Consider the following 22,049-nt stretch of genomic DNA (forward strand, 5'->3'; position numbering starts at 1 on the left):
ATCTATTCCCTTCCTTCTAAGTTGATTTGCAGATGACATCATGGAATATCAGCTGCATTTCTGCACCGGCCCTTCCCCAGAATACATTTTCTTTCCTGTCCTCTGTGTGGCTACAGTTACGAGCTATAAGACAAGTGCAAACCTACTATAGTGCAGACCTCAGACCTGAACAGTGGTATCACTTGCATGTCTTTGCAGCATAAGCACTTCATACAGTTGTAAGGATAAACTAAATTACTGGCTTCCTACCCCCAAGTTCCCTCTACTGCTGTCACAAATTCTGGTATAAATTTTAGCACTGGTCACTGATTAGTGTCAGTTGAAAACAGCAAGATGGCTCCAATGTTTGATATTTTGCATGGTGATTCTCTTTTCCCAAACAATGCCGAACGGATTACTGATTTTAATTCCTTTTTCTCCCAGCTCGCTTATCCAGCTCCCTTATCCTGTAGTCCCTTTCTCATATTCTTTCTCATATTCAACTGTATAAAGAAAACTGCATATCAATGGCCTTTTAGCAGTGAATAACAATGTCTATGGCACATTTCACAGATCTCACTTCACCAGGCAAAGTCTGGGACGAAGTTGTGCCTCGATATTTGAGTTGAAAGACAACATTTAGAAGGTTTCAGTTGTATTTGGATCATCTTACTCTGCTTGTTGATTGGTGTTACCAGGGTGATATTTTTGTAGGATGACAGCTGCACACAGCTATCCACTGTAATCATGAATAAACCATCCCGGTACTCTTCATAGTCAATAATAAGCTGAAGGAAGTTTTACAAGGATATTCCTAAAATATTTTGCAGGAGATGGAGTTGTGGACGATAGGAGAAGAATACTTGGATAGTGGAAATCTAATACGCAACTAAAGCTTTACTGTTCACAGTTACGTTCCCCGAAGCCTGCTGAGCAGGAAGTGCCCTGGAACACGCAGAGCATATTTGAGACAACATAATACAACCTTTGAGCTGAGTACTGCAACATACCGAACACTCTTGTCAGTCATGCAGGAATGCACTTAAATAAGCTTTACTGTAAATGTCCCCAGCTCATTTGAAAAACACAAATACAGGAAACACATATTATGACAGCTGATAACAACCTTTGTGATTCAAGTTAGTACTGGGAACCAAGGGACTCTATTCAGTCAATGCTTTCACTAATTTAAGTATAAAAACAAATATTTTTTCTCCACAAGTGCAGAACCTGGACTGACAGAATGTAGACAGAGGAGAGGGTTTTATTCCTCTAATGAAGACATAAGCAGAAAAGTAAGCCTGTATGTGTATCTCTCTCCCTCAGTCTCATGTCTGCATATGCTCTCCAGTTGGGAATAACTGCAGATAGATTAAATTTATCCACTTCTAATGCAAACCATATATCAATAATCCCATTCTTGGAATCCACTATAAAACAGTTAAGTGCTTTTTTGTTTATCACTTTTCTGTTGGCATTCACAATAGTTCCTCTTAACTATTTTTCTTACAGAATTCTACTACTTGTCTGTAAGTATTGCAAAGACAATGCACATAGTGTGGATCTGGCCTTGCGTATTGGGCAGAAAATTCTTAAATGAGCTGCAACAACACAGCACTACTCACTAGGCATGGGCAAGGATCAACCTGAGGAGACTGGCTCCCAAGCATGTAATCTTACTCTCTTTTGAGAACAAGACAATTATCTGACAGTGCAGTTCTGTCCAAGCTGGGGTATCCAGAAAACATTCGCAAAGCTGACTGACTTTGGGATGTGTGGAATTTAGTCCGAATCTCTCTCTGCTAAACAAGAAAATTCAGAATTAGCGTTATCACTGACACGTACCATTCTGCAATTAGCTAAAGTCCTATACAACAGTGCAATAAGGCAAACAGATGCACTGGACATTTCCAACCTGGACATTATACCTTGAACTCTAAGGACCACTGACTACCTGTGATTAGTCTTATGTTCTGCTTTGGTGTAATACCTTGGTAAGCCTAGGCCAGAACTTTAATCTTCCTCTGTGTTAGAGTTGAATTAATCTTGCCTAGTTTCAGCCATATAGTAGTTACAATTTAAGCTAACCCTCTCCTATTGTCAGTGGAGAGACATGGGGCATGCATAGAAGGCAGTTCATGCCAGGTCTAGAACAGATCTGGTACACCTAGATGGAAGTGAATTTACTTTGTGTCTCTCACCTTTGGCTATAGGAGCTTAGCCAACTTGGCTATCTGCCAAATACTATATTCAGTAAATTTCATCAAAGGAGCACTTCTAAACAAAATGTACCCTTTATACCAACTGTACAGTTTTGTTTAGCTTTAGGAAGGTCTTAAGTAGGAAATGGAGCATCTGTGCAAATATACCACATAATTCCATATCCAAAGCCCAATGCAGAGAAGATTAAGTCACAGGAACTCATCTTCATGACACTGAACAGCAAAACCTCTCATTTCCTCTCATTTTAGACTTGTAAAGACATACGGTCTTCCTTGTGGTTCACACTCAAAGTTTTGCCACATTTCTTTGCTTTATATATATATATCTTTTTCTTCATTCAGAATAGAAATTTGGAAATCCTGACCTTGGAATAGTTACAGGTTATCTTAGGAAAATACTGTGCTGTCCTGATAAAACAACTATAAGGAAGACGCTTTCATAAAAAATGTTCTAGAATTCCATATTATTGTAATTCCTCAAAAATATGTCTACTCCTGTGAGGTGGCTGTTGTTGTAGGAACATTACTAAATACAGTACACAAAGACCATGACTGCATGGTCAAGGTGGTGGATACATTTATCACTTCTTGATTTTCCCTTCTTTTGCCCTTCCCATTTTTCCTTTTCCTTTTTGGCACTCCTAAGCAGATTAGGGGACATATCAGGTTGCTGGTTAACGGAGATTAATTGTGTGAGCTATACTAACTATGTACGAAAGTTAATGAGACAAACATTCCTCTCCTGTATATTGATGTGCTCTCTGAAACAAGAAGGAATCCCTGACATCACTACTAGTGCTGAATGTCAGTCAGAGAAAGGTGGTCTAGCAAGATGGTCATGTGCTAGCATGGGATAAAATCTGTTTTCAGAGACTTTGCACATCTGAAACAAATCATTTAATTTCTGTGTCTCTCAGCTCCTTGGGGAGGGGAGGGAAATATTAAACCAGTTTTCCTAACTTTTATCCATCCTATCTGTTCATATTTGGAATCTCTGTGGGGAAAGTAATTTCTCCCAAAATGTCTTTGTACTCTTGCTATCACAACTAAGATGTTGTCCAAGGAATAAATTCTTTCTCTTATCAGCATTATCCCAGTACAAACAAAAGGCACGGATATTGTCAAGAGATACTGTAGACAGTATCACTGCTACACAGTGCTCATGCTTTGCTTTGTGTTCATCATCCTGTCAGTTCTTGCATCTTGATAGTACAGAACTTGTGGTAAGCAGCAGCTCTTGGTGTGGAAAGTGGACATTAGCTAAAATAGTATTTGCAGAGAGCTTCATTTCTGGAAAGGTTCAAATGAGTACCCCTGGAGCACAGCAGGCTACTTGTGACAAAAGGCACCTTGCTTCTTACTCAGTCTCTGGACATAAATCTCTTGTCTCTGTGTTTAGAATAATAGCAAAATGACAAGAATTAACTTATTTGAGATGCCAACATTTTTTCTAACTTGTGGTCACTATTATGATATACTACATCCACGTGTAGTTTATACCACGCACACACACAAACACATACTCAAGCTCTTAAAGGGACATCTAAATTTGTCAAGTATAACTATCTTCCTTCAGGCTAACAGAGGGAAGTATGACTTGGATTAATAGTTGTCATGACCATTAAGTCTTCATCTACAGAAATAATCGATTTTGATTTTTAACAGATTGCAAGGGGTTAGACTGAAGCTTCATTTTCTTGACTGGCCACTGGAACAAGTGGAAAATTATTCTGATAGAGCTGTGAAATACTTTGTGCCATCATATTATATGGTTCTCCAAAACCAGGAAAATGTTCAGTGGGGTCTTGTAAGGAGACGTTGTAAAATATAAAATTGCTACAACAGCTGAAAGACAGAGAATGGTTCCATTGAGAGAAAACTAATGCGCAAGTGTCAAAATGGACAGTTGGTGTCAGCTCCAGAAGGATTTAAAACTTAGACATAAGCTTGAAGAAACCATGTTAACAGAGCCAATGTCTGTATGAAAAGAACTTTGTACTTAACAAAAATCCATTGTAAACAACATATTTGACACAGCCTTTATTAAAGTGCTTAGGAGAAAAGAATGGTTCATTAATGAAATACTTAAGTACTATATTCCACTGATATTCAACATTATACAACGTTTTCCTTTTTCCTGAAAAAGAAATTCCGAACATAAGTGAGAGTTTGGTATATTGATAAATTTTGGTAAGAAGTTCATGTTTCCAAAAAGGCAAATCTATGAGAAAGTCCTTAATATTTCATTTATAATGAAACTGAGATTACATATCAAATGAAACAAGATTTTCTGTTACTATTTTAAAACAGTTCTTTATGATCTATATAGAATAGTCTCAATCACATTTAGGAAATCAATTGTATATACTGTAGAACTATTTATAGTTCATCTCAGAGGACTGCAAAAATAATTTTAGGCTTTATATTTCAGCAGAGGCTAACCTTGTGTTGCACACGGCTTGCACACAATTCAAATAAAGTTTCCTTGCCAAAGATGTATCACATGGCTGGTCTGCTGGCATGGCTGCATAATCCAAACTCCTGACTTTGGGAGGAAGTGAGCCAGTGGAAGCTGTTGAAGCCAACACCTTCAAAATAGCCCGGACACTCAGCCCAGTCCTGCTTCACAAAGGAGCAGTGAGATCGCAGGGCAACCATTGCCATCTCCTGCATGCGAGCCTTTCTAAATGTAAGCTCCTCTCTGGCTTGTCTGCATACTCGAAGCACTTGTGACTTTTGAGGACATGAAGTTTTCAGTAAACAGACCACACCAATTACCATCCACCCCATGTTCCATGAAGCTGGAAGTGTGTGAAATTCTGTTGGTTTGTTTTTTGTTGTTATTGGTGTTTTTTTTCTTCTTCTTTCCTGAAGGTCAAAGAGAGAGAGGCATTGAGAAAGGAGTAATGATGTTGAATAGGAGTTGGCTTGTGCTCAAGGATCTCAAGGACATTTAAGCGTTACAATGCTTAACTCTGGGACATCCTGCTGTGCAGCAGAATCCTTAGCTGACAAGTGCCCAACCTCAAAGCATACAGAAAAACTGCCATTAAAAAAAGCAGCTCTCAGAAATTGTGGAATTTGGAGTGGAATTTGGGAGACAGCAAGCACTGACAATGGAGACAAAAAGTGGCAAATTACACATGCCCACATAGCTCTGACTGTAACTCATGCTGGCTTGGGAGTTATCATCTCATTATCATTGTTGTCAAATAATAGGGAATTGCCAATTTTGATTTAGCCTCTAGAAGGAATCCAGGACTAAATCTCAAGGCTTGTATTTTAAACATTCAAATAACACTCAGGAGGCACTAATTTATTTTCATCCTCTGCTTGGTTCAGAACAGGGATCTGTTTATCCGCGTTTATCACATCAAATATGCTGGTCCCTGGGCTAAGGCTACTGAGGAATCACTGTCTATCTGCCATACTCCAGTAGTGCAACTTTCAACAATATTTGAATGTCCATTCAAAAAATGATGTAGCCTGAGGGGGGCAGGCTCTCACATGAAATGTGGAAGGCAGCTGTTCACACACTCAAGTACAGTATTAAAAAAAATTACGGGAGCCTGGCTGAATCTTGTCCCATCCTACAAGAGTTCTGATACCTAGACTGCCTTCCTTTTTTCCATCTTAATTTTCCTCAGTTAATATTGTAGAATCCATTTTAATAGGAAACAGTGATAGCATAGATCATGGGAAAATAAGGCAAAAAAGGAATCTTAGGAAGTCCCAGATTCTACCATATTCTGCTTGAAGGCTACATCGTTGCTGGCAGAGGTCTATATAGCTGTTGCTCTGCAGGCAAGCCAGTCTAGTATTTTTCCTTCCGTCAGAAGACTTAGCCAAAACTGCCATGTTATAACTAATTGTATAATTTATTTTCTATCCACATAATCACAAACATCAGTTTACTGCTTACTCAATCACTGCCAGTACTTCCTATTAACATCTCTGTTCTCTAGTCTATACAACATTCATTCAGCATTTATTCAGCTGATGTTTCTAAGCCTCCCAGTTGTTCTTTTTAACATTCTGCATTTTTCCTAGTTGTACCAGCTGTATCTGTTTTGAGATACAGTGCCTGAAAATGGGCACAGGATTGCAGCTAAAGCCTCATCAGCCTAGAACAGGACAGAAGGACAACCTCATGTGCCTCCTGCCTGCTTGTGAATCCCAGTCCCTTCCTTCTTTTGAAGAATTAGCATTTACGTAGTTAGCCTATATTTCTGCAGTTCATTAGGATTTCCGAAGTGCTCAGTTTTGTCCTTGCTCTCATCAAAATGGAATTTATTAAAGAACATATTTCTGATTTGTCACAATCAGCTTAAAATCTAAGCATGCCCTCCAACAAGCTCATAATTCATATTGTTTGGGATACCTGCAAATTTGATGGACATATTCTCTATACCTTCATCTGAGATATTAATTAAGACATGAGTTCCCAGAGCAGAACCATTTGAGAGTTCTTTGAGCAGTTTCCAAACAGTTGAATACACACAGAGGGTTCATTTTCCTGTTTTTCATATGAAAATGTCATGTGAAGCTATAAAAAAACTACATTAAAATCAAGATAAGTGGTTTCTCCTCATCCTATAACCACAAGAATTGTTGACTTGTTACAGGAGACTAAATGGATTTGGCACAGCTCCTTCTTGAAGATTTTGTAATGAGAATAAGACTACTCCATGTTAGCATTATTTACTCCTTTGTATTTTTCCAGGAGTATATAAATATTCTATCATTTTCCCAGCATTTTTAGAGAAACTTAGGTTGAACTACTCACCTACAAGAGCCTTTTTTTTTTCTCCTGTTTAAGAATATACATTCCATTTGCCCATCTATAATCTTCTGCAATTTCATCATCCACAATCTTTCAAAGATATCAGGAAACAACACTGAGATCAGTTCAGTCAATTTTCTAAGTATGCTGAGGCTGAACCAGTTTTAATATGTACAATAATCTAATTACTTTTACCTCTTGGTTTTCCTGTCCTGACTCCTTATCCTTTTGTCACTAATGTTAATTGTGTTAACTGGTTAAACCCACTTCACCTTCTTGTTGTAAATTGAATTTACAGAGGCATTAAGCACAGCTTCATCAGTTAAAGTCTTTCTCTCTATTCAGGATCCCTTAGTTTTCTTGCTACTATAATATTTGTTGAAAGCTTCTTCTTACTTTTTGTGTCGTTTGATTGTTGTTTTTTATTTGTCCTTTGCCTTTCTGATTTTGTCTTAAGATGACTATGCCATTCTTTCTTTCGCAGCCTTAGTTCTGTCTTCTGGTTTTTGTTTGTTTGTTTGCTTTGGTTTGGTTTGGTTTTCTTTTATTCCATTTGGTTTGGTTGGTTGGGTTTTTTCCTCCTCTTACTTCAGCAACATGACTTTAAGAGCAGCTTAAAACTTACCCGAAACTGTCAGCAAGTTCTGTGCTAATTTAACCCAGCATCAGGACATAATCCCAGTATTGAATGGTTAGAATTCTGGAAAATAGTTTACATAAAGTGTTACAAAATTCCTGGAACCATGGAAACCTCAAATTTGAGATGCTTGCCTGAGAAAGCTCCCAATAAGATGTGATAATCTGAGCTTCTGCAGACTCTTGTTTATAAACCATTGCTGCTGCCTGTGTAAAATCAAATTCTGCAAAGACACATCCTCTAACCAAGAGACAGCTAATTATAAGAAGCCATTGGTCATTGATGTTGCTTGATTTTGCTCGTACATTACTTTTCAGCATGTGTAATGAATGATATAGTTGGTAAAGAGTGCCAATCATGTGATCACTTAATAACTCCTTGTTCCAGAAAATACTAAGCCTTAGCATCAGCTGGCAAAAGATACATAGTCAATTTACAATTAACTTCGCTTTTGGATCCAAATGGAGCAACGCTGGTGATCCAGAACCTTCAGGGATCTCTCTTCTCCAGAAACAATTTCAATTAATTAGTTCTTAATTAGTTGGCAATCTTTCTTGGTCATTCTTCACTAATGACACTAATGACACTAATACTTTGAATGCTGATACCTAATTCTCTTGTAATAATGAAAAGTGATTTCCTTGATAAGAACTGTAGAAGTCCATGTAAGGTTTCTCATACTCTCAATTTCTTTACCATAATGACCTTGACTGTTAGTAGACTGTGCGGCATGGATTTTGCAGCTTGAAAGAGATGCAAAAAGAAAATCTTGACTGTTCATGGACAATCGATATCACAGACAACTTCTGTCTTACCCATGTCACTGTTAATGATCAATCTTGTAAACATTTCAGAGCCCTTATATTCTTCACTGGGAACCCTCTAAATATGACAAACTTTCTTTACCCTGTTGTTAAATACATGTTTGATGCCTACGTATGAGAATCTTTGTCAGGTTATTCTCTTTCATATTGTTACGTTATTTTAGTTTATAATGTATAATATAATAGTAATATATACATACACATGCATACTGTGTGCTCAACTGATTTTTTGGAACACTACTCTGAATCTTTAACTTGTTTTGAAAAATGTTAAAGCTGTCCTCCACAACCACAGTTTACAGACTGGTGTTCAGTTCTGAAATACAGGTTCTGTCCTGTGTAGCTATTATTTATTTCTAGTGATCCTGATTCCTCAAAGCAAGACATCGCCTACTGATGACAACAATGTGAGTGCAAGATGAAAGTAATCTGTGATTGGACTTGTACCCTGAAAACTGCTTTTCTGCTGTACACACAACTGCTCTCATTATCTCCACTTGCTATTGAATTTGCAACTTGCTTATTAACATAGCTGCAAGTAACCAATTCTGAAGGAAAAGAAAGATAAGGTGCTCTAACATGAACTGGCAAGTGCCATGCTATGAACTTACCTGTCCCTTACACTACCATCCCTTTTCAGAAACTGCTTGCAGACATTGCTAGTTGCTTTTTAGTGCCGTTCCAATGTTGCTGTCCCAAGCTGAAGACAGTAGTTCCAGTACAAAGCTTTTACATGAAAGTGTATTCTCATAAAATGGCATTTATAATATATAATTAGTCATCTAATTCAAGCACTGGGGTTTTTAGAAATACAAAGTATTCAGTAGCTCCCACTGAAGAGAATGTGACTAGGCTACTATGTGTGGACATATCTAAAATAAATTATTTGTCACTTGGAGCTTGCAGCATACATAGCATCTGCTTATTATTCATGGTGCACAGTTACTTCTGTCTGTTCTGTCTATTTTTCAGTTATTATAGTAATCAATAATACTACAAAATGATAATGACACTGCTTAGCACTTCCAGCCAAACACTTCTGTTAGCCTGCTGTAATGCACAAATGTTGTTTAAAAATACTGGCACTGCAGGTCAACAGATTCTGTTATAAGCCAGCTGTTTCACACTTCACAAGAAAAATATTTTCTCACTATTTTCTTTAAGTCTAAACATAGCTATGTGTTGTCTAGATACAAATTTCAGAATGCAGATCTAGGATTCGTCTTCCAGGGATTCTCTATATAATCAGAATACATTCTTAAGATATTTCTTTCTTCTAAGCTTTTCCTCAATGTTTAATTATCTTTTTTTTTCTAAGAAACATAATTAGTATAATTTCTCTAAAAATCCAAACACTTCTGTCGATTCAGTTTAAGCCATATTTTGGTGATTTTTTTTTCTTTCAGGCAGAGCGCACTTCTGGCAATCTTTTAGTCTATGAAGTTTATCTGAAATGTTCTCCAGCATGGTCTGGTAAAATACAGATATTTTTTGAGTATGATTGTGTAAAGTCTGACTAGAACAAGACGGGTAAGACTCATTTTGTCAGGCAGAATTTCTGAGTACTATTCCTTTTTCATTCCTGTATTGTTTCCTACATGTGAGATGAACTGCATGGGGAAGAAAGAATCTCAACTAAGACAAGGTTCTTCCCTGACTGTGAGAAATTTCATGTTTTCTTTTAGGGTGACCATAAGACTCCTCTGTACTTTTGGAGTATCACAGAGGTGACTTAACATGGTACAGAAATAGTGGCCAGAGACATTTACTTATTTAAAAAATCTCACACAACAAAATTGCATATTTTCTTTGGGCCACAAACCCACAGCATGTTCAAGAGATTGTTACAACCCCTAGGTCCTGTTGTACTTCAAAGAATACATTTCTGAGCCTAAGGAATCTTAAAGAAAGTGAAACCTTGCATATAAAGATGCAGAAGTTATGAAGTGAAATGATGTGAAATGAACAGAACAGACAGATGAAGGAATACAAGATAGACTGCTGTATTCCTTACACTGACAGATCACAGGTAACCTTATTTACAAAGCACGTACCTTAAATGACACACAGTCAAATAACATAATGACCTTCACTGCCTAAAAGAGTTTTGCAGCTGTGCAACAGGTTCTGATAACAACATGATATGATATATGTTGGATTCAAGGTCATTATTGCTATTTAATTCAGAGCAAATTTATTTTCAAAAGCCTTTCTCTTAATGGCTTCTATTTTCCAAAAGAAGCAGCAATTTTCCTTTTGAAAACCTGTGTAGATAAGACATATGGGAATTCTGCATTAACATTTTCTCAAGTCCCAGATATATTATACAGAATTTAAGTTTGCAAGAGAGTCTATCTATCATGTTTGAGGATGTACATCACTGTAACTACAGGAATTAGGAAGAAACTTCCCTGTTGAAACCTTCAGAGCATGCTGTATCTTCAACTGAAGCATCTGATACGCGTCTTTCTCAGAAAATACAGATAACAGATTTGGTGGACAGCAGTGTGACAAGTCATTCCTGGCACCCTGAACACATCTTCCCTATATTTTGGTGGGAGACAAAACTTTAAGGACTTTTGAGGTATTTTCCAGGTAGACTACTGACTAAGTTATAGCCAGGAAGGGACAGACATATATTTGTCTTTTAATGAGTAAAAGAAGCCAGCAGATGCAGGAGACTGTGAGTGACACAAAATGGCCCCAAAATACAGCAGCTTGTGTATCAGCTCTGTCCTAGTGGAGAGGGTAAGAAGATATTAGGATGAATAATGAAAATGTTTGATGATCAGTGTATTCTTCAGAGGTAAAGAAAAGTAGGTCTGTGAAAACATTTTTTTTCTTTCTATACTACAGAAAGAAATTGAGAAAATGATATACATATATTTAATAATAAATATGCAAACCCAGTTGTTTTATTTTTGGATTAAAGCCCAGTAAAGCACAAGGATTTTGCATATGCAGGGAGCAAAAGACTTGGGAAAAGCTGCAGAGAGAACAGAATCTGACTGGTGCTTAGAAAGGAATGGTCACATCAGACTACCCCAAGTTCATGTTGTGAACATCACGTTCAAATCAGTCAGCAACATATTTATGGAAATTCAGATGATGACAGCAGTATGACAATAGCAGGAGTATAAAAATATCCAGCACCAAATATGAGTTAAAAAAAAAAAAAAAAAAAGTACTAAATATCTAAATGATAAATAAACAAAGGTGTAAACTAAAACTTCATTCCTCTGATGGTGGGAAAGAGCTCTTTATAAAAACAAAGAACAAAAGTAATCCAAATGTCTACATGAAAGGGTTAAAGAGAACAATAGCTAGGCCTTGAAATTGACTGGTTCACAGAAGGATTCAAAGGTAAATTTGTAATCACCTAGAGAGCCAAAATTCCAGTCCTAGCAAACATGTTTTATATCTAAGTACACATGAATATACATGTATATTCAAAGTTGAGTCTGACTTAGCAAAGCCAATTGTTGTACCTAAGCAAGAACTTGGAAGAGAACACTTGAGATGTAGCATTTATGTCTGCTAAGGCTGAAAACATGGCAGGACAGAGAAACATCATTCTATATTTACCATATATTATGGAAAGATTGATGACATGTCACCCAAAGGATCTCAAGCAAGCCATAACAATGTATATGAGACAAGCTTTATTTGTTCAGTTGGCTGTAATGTGGGTAGTGGAAAGAAAAAGAGGTAATGATGATGCACGGAGAACAAAATCTCAAAGTATAAATCATGCAGAATGTTCAAAATACAAATCATGGAGAAATCAACACTTCTTCCAAATTATGAGCTAAATTGTTTGTCCACAAAGGCAGAACAATGCTGAAAATATAATGAACAAAAATTTGAAATTATAGACAACAGAGAAAATGTATATTGTTTCATGATGAACAAGGAAATCTACGGGACAATGAAAGGATTGCATTACTTCCAATACGTTATTTACATTTTAGAAAGGGAACTATCTCAGGAGATTCTCGTTTCAGTTGTTTCCGCATTTTAAATCCACAAGTGCATGGAATAACTGAGGAGTATATTAATGCAGCACCAGGAAATAAGTCAAGACCCAATAATGCCTACATGTGACTACAGCTTATTAACTTTATCTTAGTTATCCAGTGCTATGTATCTCTAATCAAGTGGCTCATTGAACTGGCACATCCATATGTCAAAGAGCTTACACCAGGAAACCAAAAAAGTATATTGGCAATGGAGAATGAAATTGTTTAATGCAATTCGTGTATAGAAGATGATCATTCAGCATAAACACTTTGTGGCTTTGTGATGTGCTGTTTTAAACAATCCCTAGGTTATTGCTGGGAAGAGAGCTCTGTACATCCATAACTTCCATTGTACCTTCATGGTTTCCAGACTCCAGGGCACTGTCATCCCATTTTTCCATGAAGTACCGTGGTTCTGCAAAAATCCCTTGTGAGCTCCAGAAAAGAAAGCTGTCATTTTTCCACTGCCTGAACACAAAGCTCTCTTTCTGTCCATAGGCAGCAGGGATATGATTAGACTAAGTGCTGAATGCAGAAACTGGTTATCCTCCAAGCCTTTCTTTACTTTCACTTACAGAATTAAAATTAGTATTTATTTTAATTAGTAGTAGCATCTATAGTTTAATTATTGTCCTTTTGACTGAGTCGGGTTTAGATATCATTGTCATTATGTTCTGAAACTGTATAGTGTGAAAATGCACTTTCTGCTTATAGTCTAGACAGATAAATAAGTATATAACTATAAAATGATCTTTCATGTACTTACAAAAAAAATGTGATGGCAAAAAAAATGATTATAAAGCACATGATGTGTCTTGGACTCATGTCAAATTTCAAGTCCCCTCTTTTTTTTTTTCTCCTTCCTAATCAAAAGTAGAAGATGACTGTAATTTTTATTGCTTTCCTTCCTGCAAAGAATCCCAACTTGTGGATAGAACCACGGAAAATGCCTGTCCCAGCCAGCAACAGTGCAATGGGCTTCTGGTTTCTGATTGGCACTCCCTCCTCCCCAGGAAAACGTCTTGTAGTAAAATAAATGTGTTTGTGCAGTGGTGACTATTTGTCACTGTAGACCCTGACACAGGCATTAAAGCATCTGCCATTTAGAACTGTGTCTCATAACTGCCCAACATGAGAGCTGTAATGAAATCCTACCTTACCATCTTGAACTAGAGGAGTCTGTTTAGTTAGCAAGGTTGCACCTCTCAGATACTAACAGGACTGTAACTGATATGAACACTAAAGTCCATATCCAATCAAAGGAAAACAGCAGTGATTTGGAACAGCAATAGAGCCAAGGCCACTGTGAATGAGACTTTTTTTTTTTAAATCTTCCCCTACAAAGACTGTATAGTTATATGAAGTTGTCTTTTTCATATCTCTACCTTACTGACTTTCTAGCCCCACAGCATGCATTACGATTCACTACTCCACTTGCCAAACTTGCATTTCAGGGATGGTGCTCCCACTTGCTTATAAATTCTCTGAAATGGCCATATACTTACACACAAGCACCAGCATGCAGAGTACACACACTTCCTCTAGTCAGTTCCCAAATTTGCAGTGAGAGTGCACGTGACATTGTGGATACCCAAATAATATAATTTCCTTGGAAAAACAGAATTTGAACAGAGTAAAGTAAATAATAGAATCTAAGTTAGCAAAAGTCAGTATAACAACATATATAAATGAAAATTAGGAATTAAAGCTGTTCCATGTTCCATGCTCCTGCATGCCACTCCGGAGTTCATATAACTTGAGGCAGGAAGACATAATTGAGTTCAGAAAAGCAGTGTCCCTACATACCACAGGCCATGGAGTCTGGTATGCTCCATCCCAGCAGCAGGAATTATTTTTCCATGAATGACAGTTAAGTTCTTTTGCTTAAATTTCCCACAGGCCATTGTCAGCATAATAAAATCTGGTCCCCTATAGAGTCACCATTACTCAGACTTTCAAGAAAATTCATGGAAATTATTTAATCTCTCTTCACCAAGTGTTTATCTGACAAATTGTAGATTTGGGATAAATACATGTTCTTTACCAGCTTGCACGTCTTTTGTGCACCAGCTTTGCCCTTATGATGTCCACATCAATCAGACATTTGAAACATCTCTAGAAAAGAAAGATGTCTCAGTCCTTCTCACCTGCTTAAAACTTCTTTCCATGTTTCATTCTTTTTAGCTTTTGCAATGTTTGGCATAATGTACTATTTCAGCAGTGAATGTCATAGACACATCAAAGTTTTCTGTAGTTCTTACCAGTGAACTGTGACCATCAGTAGATTAACAGATAGTGTAGGTTCATCAGGATCAGATCTGTAGAAATTGGTAGTGCGGGTGACCTAGCATCCACTTCACATTTTAGGGTGCCTTCCAGCTTAGTTTCCCCTGAACAAAATCCAGATGACACATTCTGAGAGCACCCTCTAACAAGTATCAAAAATGCAGTAAGTGGGGGCTATGCAGAGATTTGCTCCATAAAGGCATTCCTGACAAATGAAAATGAGAATACAAACACACCCTATATGGGTATTTGAGTGCACCTCTTGACACTTCAGGAGGAATGGCAAAAAATTAACCCTATAAAAGCTTTGACTGGTGTCTTAATTATACAACATACGGGTAATAATAGACAAAAAAACATGGATGTTAACATATATCCCCAGATATGCTGTTGAGCCTAATCTGAATATACTAAAAAACTCAGGTGAGAAGGTCTTCTGTGTGAATGGGAGGTGACTGAGAACAGGACAGGAGAACGAGCCTAGACGTCTTCGAGGCAAAATTACTCTAAGTGGTTGCCTTGAGACTATAATGAGGACAGTGTATGAATTTTTCTGTTGAGAAGCTAGATGAAAAATTGTAAAATTGAAACAGGAGGTGATACAATTCACACACACAAAAAAAAAAAAAATAAATAAAAAGGGACATATTAGAAATAACAGCAGGAGACCAAGTGAAATCATAGAGTGATTTCAGAAACTTGTTGAAACACAAGTTTCTGGTAAAAAAAAAAAAAAAAAAAAAAAAAAAAAAAAAGGAAGACTAGCATTGTATATTAACAATAAAATATATTGGAAAGGAAAGTTTCTGTTAAGAAAGATGCAATTGAATATGAGTGTAAAAGATAAAGAAAAAAAAAAGGAGAATGGGAATGTGAGCAGAGGCATGTCCATAACCGAAGTGCAAACAAACTCTGACAACCCCAGTAGGCCCACATCTGAGCCTATCCTAATAACCTGCACTTCAGAAATTGATAAAAAGCAACTTAAGAGTCATTGCCTGGTAGCCAAGGTATTGAACCATCTCCCAGAGCAGGAGTGGTATTGTACGAGTAGAATAGGGCTGCAGCAAGGGCAGGCTGAAAATTTCATCCTTACCTAGGTACCCTTTCAGAGTGCTGAACAGGAACAGATATATCTGATCCCCTCTGGTTATTGATGCTGCTGCAAAGAGTCGAAGAGATAAAAGGTTAAAATTCCATCATGCCTGTGGCTGAAGTAAGCGAAAAATAAAAAGGAAGCATTTGGAGTGGTACTCAGGGCCCTATGGGTCCAAGATAAGAAAATATTTCTCTATAATTCCAGACTAAACTTCTGCTCAAGTCATAAGGTGTCCATTCCAGACTAAACTTCTGCCCAAGCCATAAGGTGTCAAGAGCAACCTGGGCAGTTATGAACTCACTATTCAACCATAATTATACAGAATATTTTAGAATTAATTTGGTGGAAAGGGTGATTGAAGTTCTAGTGACGATTGAAGTTCTAGTTCAGCTGTGACGTAAAACCAATTGATTACAGGTAGAGCTTTGCAGTGATCCCCCTTCCGATTCCATGTCCACTTTTTCTTGTTCTTATGCTTTTACTTCCTCTTAGGTCCTTGTGCTTATATCTAACAAGATCTGGCATTAAGGTGTAAAGAGAAAAAGACAAGCATCAACATATGAATCCTCCACTTGGCCCACTGTAATGGAGAATGTTGCTAAGGGCATGTTGTTCACATATACTCTGGTTTCTTGCTAGCTGTGTTATTTTATGACATTGGTTATGACCAAGGAGCAGGAACAGGGCATGCAGTGTGATGGCTACAGCAAAATCAAAGTTGCTTGTGTGGAGGGGGAATGGACAACTTCATCAAACTAAAAATCAGTTGCAGCTGATGAAAGTTCTGCTCAATACAGAACTATGTTACGCCCACATTACTCTGAGGAACTAGGTCTGTTTATTCCAGCTCTTAATGAATGAATGCTGAAAAGACAGAAGTTTTTCTTTTGTTTCCTGCTTGAAGCAAAAATGCTGTTGAAAGCTGAAGGAACATCTGGCTCCTAAACTTCCACTTTTGAAACTCCCAAAGTCAAGCTAAAACTCTCTGAGAGGACAACCACATTTTAGTAGTATTTCTCCCGCAACCTAAGTTTTTATTTGTGCACCTCACCAGTAGATTGATCTTGTCTGTCTTGTTCCAAACACCACCAGAGCAGCAGCAAAGAAGCTAAAGATTAAAAGAAAAAAATAACTGTAGTAAAGGTGAAAAGTTTTAAGCAATCAGCAAACATTATTTTTTATTTATTACCACTGCCATTACCGTTATGGGGAAAACATCCCTGAAAAGCACTGAAAAGCACATAATGCCAAGGGGCAACATGAGAAACACAAGGGATGGGTAAAGGCTGGCATTATATCCCTTTTTAAAGGTAGAAAATTAAATCACAGGGAAATTAAATGACTGGTCAAAGGTCAAACAGCAAACTAAGTACAGAGCGTGGAAACTGTGCCTTATGTTCAGCTCCTTAACTGTAAGGCTACTCTGAAAAGAAAAAAATACCTCAGTGCTGGAATATTAATATCAAAATTAGTTTCACTGAAAACAGGTTGAATTTCTCTGTCTCATTCGAAACTGGATTTTGTTCTGCCTAATTAAAACTGAAATGAGATCCATTTCAGCAATACTGATTTGGTCAAAACAAAATTGCAGCTACTCCGTAATATATTTGTACTCATAAAAACTGGTTTGCAATCAGTTTTGGAGAAAGTCAAGCTAATAATCAAGGTAATTGCAGCTTTTAAGAATGGAACAAAAATGCCACAGTTCCTTTCAGAAAGAAGTCACATGCTAGCTTTGAGAGAGACCCTGGGATTCCAGGGCTATATGCTATATATATATATACATACATATATATATAATATATATTTTTACATAAGCAGAGAGAAATTACATGTGATTTAAGGAAAGCAAGGCAACCCAGGGAAAGAAGCAGACAGGACCTTTTCCCATAGCTTCCCTTCCATGAGGTGAGAGAGGCCTAGACATGATGTGACATTACAGTATATGCTAACAGAGAGTGATCACAAGCTCCGTTTCTGTCTCGGGGGGCCAGGAAGCTCTGGAAGTCTTGCCAGGCCCTGGGGATTAAACTGCAGTTAGAACAGATGCCTGAGCTTCGATTGCCCTAAACACTGTCAAGGACAGGGGCTGTCCGGAGAGCCCCATCAGACCGTAACCCAGTCACCTGGAATCACTTCTGTCACCTCATGGGCAACATGGGAAAGTTCAAACGAAAACGCCGCACCGAGGTGCACTAACTGGGTGCTTCGACACCGCAGCAAGGCTCTGCCTTGGCAGAGGCACTCCGTGTGTGTGGAGGAACAGTGAGCTTGGCTCCTAACCTTGGGCTGGCCCGGGCAGCGTGGGTCACAGGAATGGCATGCCTCAGGGGGGGGGGAAAGGAGGGGGTGAATAGCAGGGGCTTCTTCTCAAAATATTAACCCTTCTATTTGGAGAGCCATGGCTGCCTTTGAAACCTCTCCTTGTAGACCTATACTTAGCACTGGGTAAGAAGCGTGCAGCGTGTATGTGTGTGTGTGCATGTGTGTGTGTGTGCATGAGTGTGCGTGTCTGCGTGTGAGCCAGGGAGGGCCGGGGGCAGGCTCCACCCGCAGCCCCCCACCTTTGTCCTGCGGCTGAGCCCCTCGAGCTCTGCAGCCGGGCCTCCTGCTGCGCCCAGACACGGCTCCAAGAGCCCCCTCCACATGTCCCCTCGCACATCCCACACTCACCGGTTTTGGGGTGAATTTTTCTACTTCATTTGTTTTCATTTTTTTAAAATAATTTTTTTTTTTATTTGCCTATGCCCCCTTGTTCTGCCCCCTTTCCTCCCCCCTTCTAAATTGGAGATGTTCTCAGGACAGCGCCCAGGAGACTGGCTGGAATCAGTTTTGGAGGGTGATGCACCGCGACAGCTAAAAGTTGGATAGGGTTTCAGCAGCTCCTATATATAAAGCAGGGGGGACTTATGTCACTGCACTAATTAAATTCCAACTGGGTTGTTCCTCGGGGTGTTTTCGAGCCTGCCACCCAACTCGAGCAGGCAGAGGGGCCGAGGGACAGCATGATGATGGACCTTTTCGAAACTGGCTCCTATTTCTTCTACTTGGACGGGGAGAATGGAGCCCTGCAGCAGCTGGAGATGGCGGAGGGTTCCCCGCTGTACCCAGGCAGCGACGGCACCTTGTCCCCGTGTCAGGACCAAATGCCGCCGGAGGCCGGCAGCGACAGCGGCGGCGAGGAGCATGTGCTGGCCCCCCCGGGCCTGCAGCCCCCTCACTGCCCCGGCCAGTGTTTGATCTGGGCTTGTAAAACCTGCAAGAGAAAGTCGGCCCCCACGGACAGGCGGAAAGCGGCCACCCTGCGGGAGAGGAGGCGGCTGAAGAAGATCAACGAAGCCTTCGAGGCGCTGAAAAGGCGGACTGTGGCCAACCCCAACCAGCGGCTGCCCAAGGTGGAGATCCTGAGGAGCGCCATCAGCTACATCGAGAGGCTGCAGGACCTCCTGCACAGGCTGGATCAGCAGGAGAAAATGCAGGAGGTCGGGGGGGACGCCTTCAGCTTCAGCCCCAAGCAGGCAAATGTAAGCACGGCCGCCCGGCACCCGGCTGCGGGGCCGCCGCTCCCCTCCCTCCCCGCCCGCCTCCCTCCTTCCCCCGCAGCCCCGGGGCACGGGGGGGCTGCCCCCCCGCTAACGCAGGCACCTTCCCCTCTCCCCCCGTCCCCCTGCCGCAGGGCTCGGACTTCCTCGGCACCTGCGGCTCCGACTGGAGAAACCTCTCCGACCATTCCCGGGCGCTGGGAGCCAGCCCCAGAGCAGGTAACACCCCACTGCCCCACTCCCAGCCCCACCGGCCGCAGCCGCCGTCTCCACGAGGCACCCCCCCCGTCTCTCTTTTTCTCTCGCCTGGCAGGAGGCTCCGCCGTCGAGTCGTCGGCTTCCAGCAGCCTGCGCTGCCTCTCCTCCATAGTGGACAGTATTTCCTCCGACGAGCCCAAGCTGCCCGGCGTGGAGGAAGCGGTGGAGAAATGAGGCAGGGCCCGCGGGGCTCGGGCCGAGGTACCGCCGCCCGCCCAGCCTGACGGAGCGGCCCTCGGCGACCCGAGCCCGAAGGACTCCTTCTGACCCCCACCCCCATTTCACCCCGAGTTTTGTTTTCTTTACGCCTCGTCGCATAGACCAGCCTCCCCCCCAGTTTTTCCGTTTTTAATTTAAGAGACTTACTCGCGTGCCGGTGATCCGCTTTGCCCGAGGCTCACCGAAACGTCCATTCCTGTCTGAGTGGAGCTGCCGGCTGCCTTCCGTGTTAGTGGCGTTCAGAGAGGTCCCGCCTCGTTGCGTTTCTGTAAATACTTTTAGTACTGTCTTTTCTTTTGTAAACACGGAAAAAAAAAAAAAAAAGAAAAAAGAAAAAAAAAAAAAAAAGAGAATATATATATATTTAAATGGTGGGATGTGATATTGTATATAAGGACGGACGGATTTCCCGGGTTGTAAAATAAAGCCCTTTGTGTTACAGTGTCTCTCCTCCCGGTCATTCAGTCCTAACCCGAGCCTGGAGCCCGAGCCCGCCGTGCCCTCAGCCGGACGACCCCGCAGAGCTCGAGCTGCGACAGCGGGAGGCAGCTGTGGGGACACATTTCTCTCCGCTCCCTCCTCTAAGGACCGTCTCTCCTCGCCCAGGACCGCCCCGGCGGTGCTAATTACCCCCTCCCTCCCCTGCCGTCTCCCCGGGGAAGCGGGGTCGGGCGCTGGGAGCCGGGGGGAAGGAGCCCCCCAGCAGCGCCGTGTGCCCCTAAACGGGCGGGGAGAGGGCACCGCTGGCCGAGAGGTGGGGGCCTCGGCGCCTCTCGCCTCGTCTGCAGCACGCTTTATGGGCCCCGAGGGGCAGCGGCAGGCTGTGACGGGAGCCGGCTCCCCCCGGGGCCGGAGGGCCGTGATTTCTCCCGAGGAAAGGCGACTCCCCTTGGCTTCCCTACTCCTTGAGGGAGAGGGGTCCCTCGGGGAGGAAGGAGTTAAGCGGCGAGAGGAGGGGGGCAGCAGCAGACGAAGCCTCTCACTCAGTGATGTGAAAAAAAAAAAAAAAAAAAAAAAAAAAAAAAAACAGCTTCTCCGAGGATGGCGGAGCGGCAGCTCCTCGCGGCCAGGACGTTCCGGTTTGTAAGGGATTGTTTGTAATCCCAGGAAGGGGCGACCACCGGGAAACCAGCGCGCCCTGCCCTGCGCGCACACACAGCGCGCTGCGGGACAGCTGAGAGAGGCACCGGCTTCAACTCAAAGGCTCTGCTGCAACTCTCTGCCCGTGGGCGCTCTCCTCGGCAGCTCTAACCCCTGATTTATTTTTTGTTTTTGTTTTTGAAAGGTCACAGCCACGTTTCTGGAAGGTCTCACCCTTCCCGGCCACACTGGCACGGCTGCGGCAGCCCGAGGGGGAAGCCCTTGAAGGAGACGCGCGGTGCCGGTGCGGTCCTTTCTCCCTTTTTGTTCGCCGTGGCCAGCCCGGTTTTAAACCTGCTAAGTAATTGCTCTCCGCTGAGATATTCGTTGGTAACACCTCATTGCGGAGGTACGGTGCGATGGGCATGTAGTGACAGAGGACATACGCTTCCCCACCTTTTCTGGTTCCAAATAAACCCTTTGCTTTGGGGAACTCACGGCCTGCTAAGAAAGCGGCGCCTCGGGGAGCTCGGGCTACTTTCTGCGCGTAATTTGGAGCTCTGGAGAAAGAGCGACGAGCCGAGGTCCCGGGGGCCCGCCCCAGCGCCCAGCACCGCGGCCCGGGGGGCAGGACCCCGGCAGGACCCCCCCCCCGCAGTGCCTCCTTCGGCGGCCGGGCAACTCGAGCGGTTACTGGGAATAGATTTGCCCCAAGGAAGTTTTTTCGTTAAATAAAGAAAATACCTCCCGAAGAGACGCTCCGTGACCCCCGTGCGGCCGGCGTGCCAGGCTTCCCGGCGAACTTCTCGGTGTGTTTGCAATTAAACTGTTTGCGTTTGATATTAATAACGATAATCTTCGCCTAAATCCGAAGCCAAAGCAAACAGGGCCGTGGAAGCACAGAACCAGAGGGCAGTCAGCGGGTGAGGCTGGGGATTTAACCCAGCCTTTCTCCCCAGGCGCCCCGCAGGGAGCCAGCGGGGCGGACACGGGGTGCCGGCGGGCACTGCGGGGCGCTCCCGCAGCTCGCCACCTGCCCCGCTCCCCTCGCCAGCCCTCCCCGCAGCCAGCCACCTGCTCGCCCGCCAGGGCGACCCGCAC

The 22,049-nt window shown here is 41.8% G+C and overlaps 1 protein-coding gene and 1 long non-coding RNA gene across 3 annotated transcripts; one reads left to right on the forward strand and one right to left on the reverse strand.

Annotated features, from left to right (window-relative positions):
- Window positions 1-4,228: 4,228 nt before the first annotated feature.
- Window positions 4,229-20,224, reverse strand: LOC121068705. Of its 2 annotated transcripts, none has more exons than XR_005819043.1 (5): window positions 20,016-20,224; window positions 16,901-16,957; window positions 15,847-15,912; window positions 14,726-14,854; window positions 4,229-5,069 (listed from the first exon to the last, which is right to left on the reverse strand). It is a non-coding gene; the product is annotated as an uncharacterized LOC121068705 (long non-coding RNA). The 2 variants fall into 2 exon arrangements; XR_005819044.1 differs by lacking the exon at window positions 4,229-5,069 and adding an exon at window positions 12,144-12,879.
- Window positions 18,588-20,307, forward strand: MYF6 (myogenic factor 6). The gene is made up of 3 exons (XM_040554089.1): window positions 18,588-19,373; window positions 19,526-19,610; window positions 19,705-20,307. Exons 1-3 carry the CDS (start codon window positions 18,855-18,857, stop codon window positions 19,821-19,823), a joined length of 723 nt encoding a protein of 240 aa, XP_040410023.1. The 5' UTR covers window positions 18,588-18,854; the 3' UTR covers window positions 19,824-20,307.
- Window positions 20,308-22,049: the final 1,742 nt, after the last annotated feature.

The sequence above is a fragment of the Cygnus olor genome, chromosome 1 (genome assembly GCF_009769625.2).
Source record: "Cygnus olor isolate bCygOlo1 chromosome 1, bCygOlo1.pri.v2, whole genome shotgun sequence".
In the NCBI taxonomy this organism is placed as follows: Eukaryota; Metazoa; Chordata; class Aves; order Anseriformes; family Anatidae; genus Cygnus; species Cygnus olor.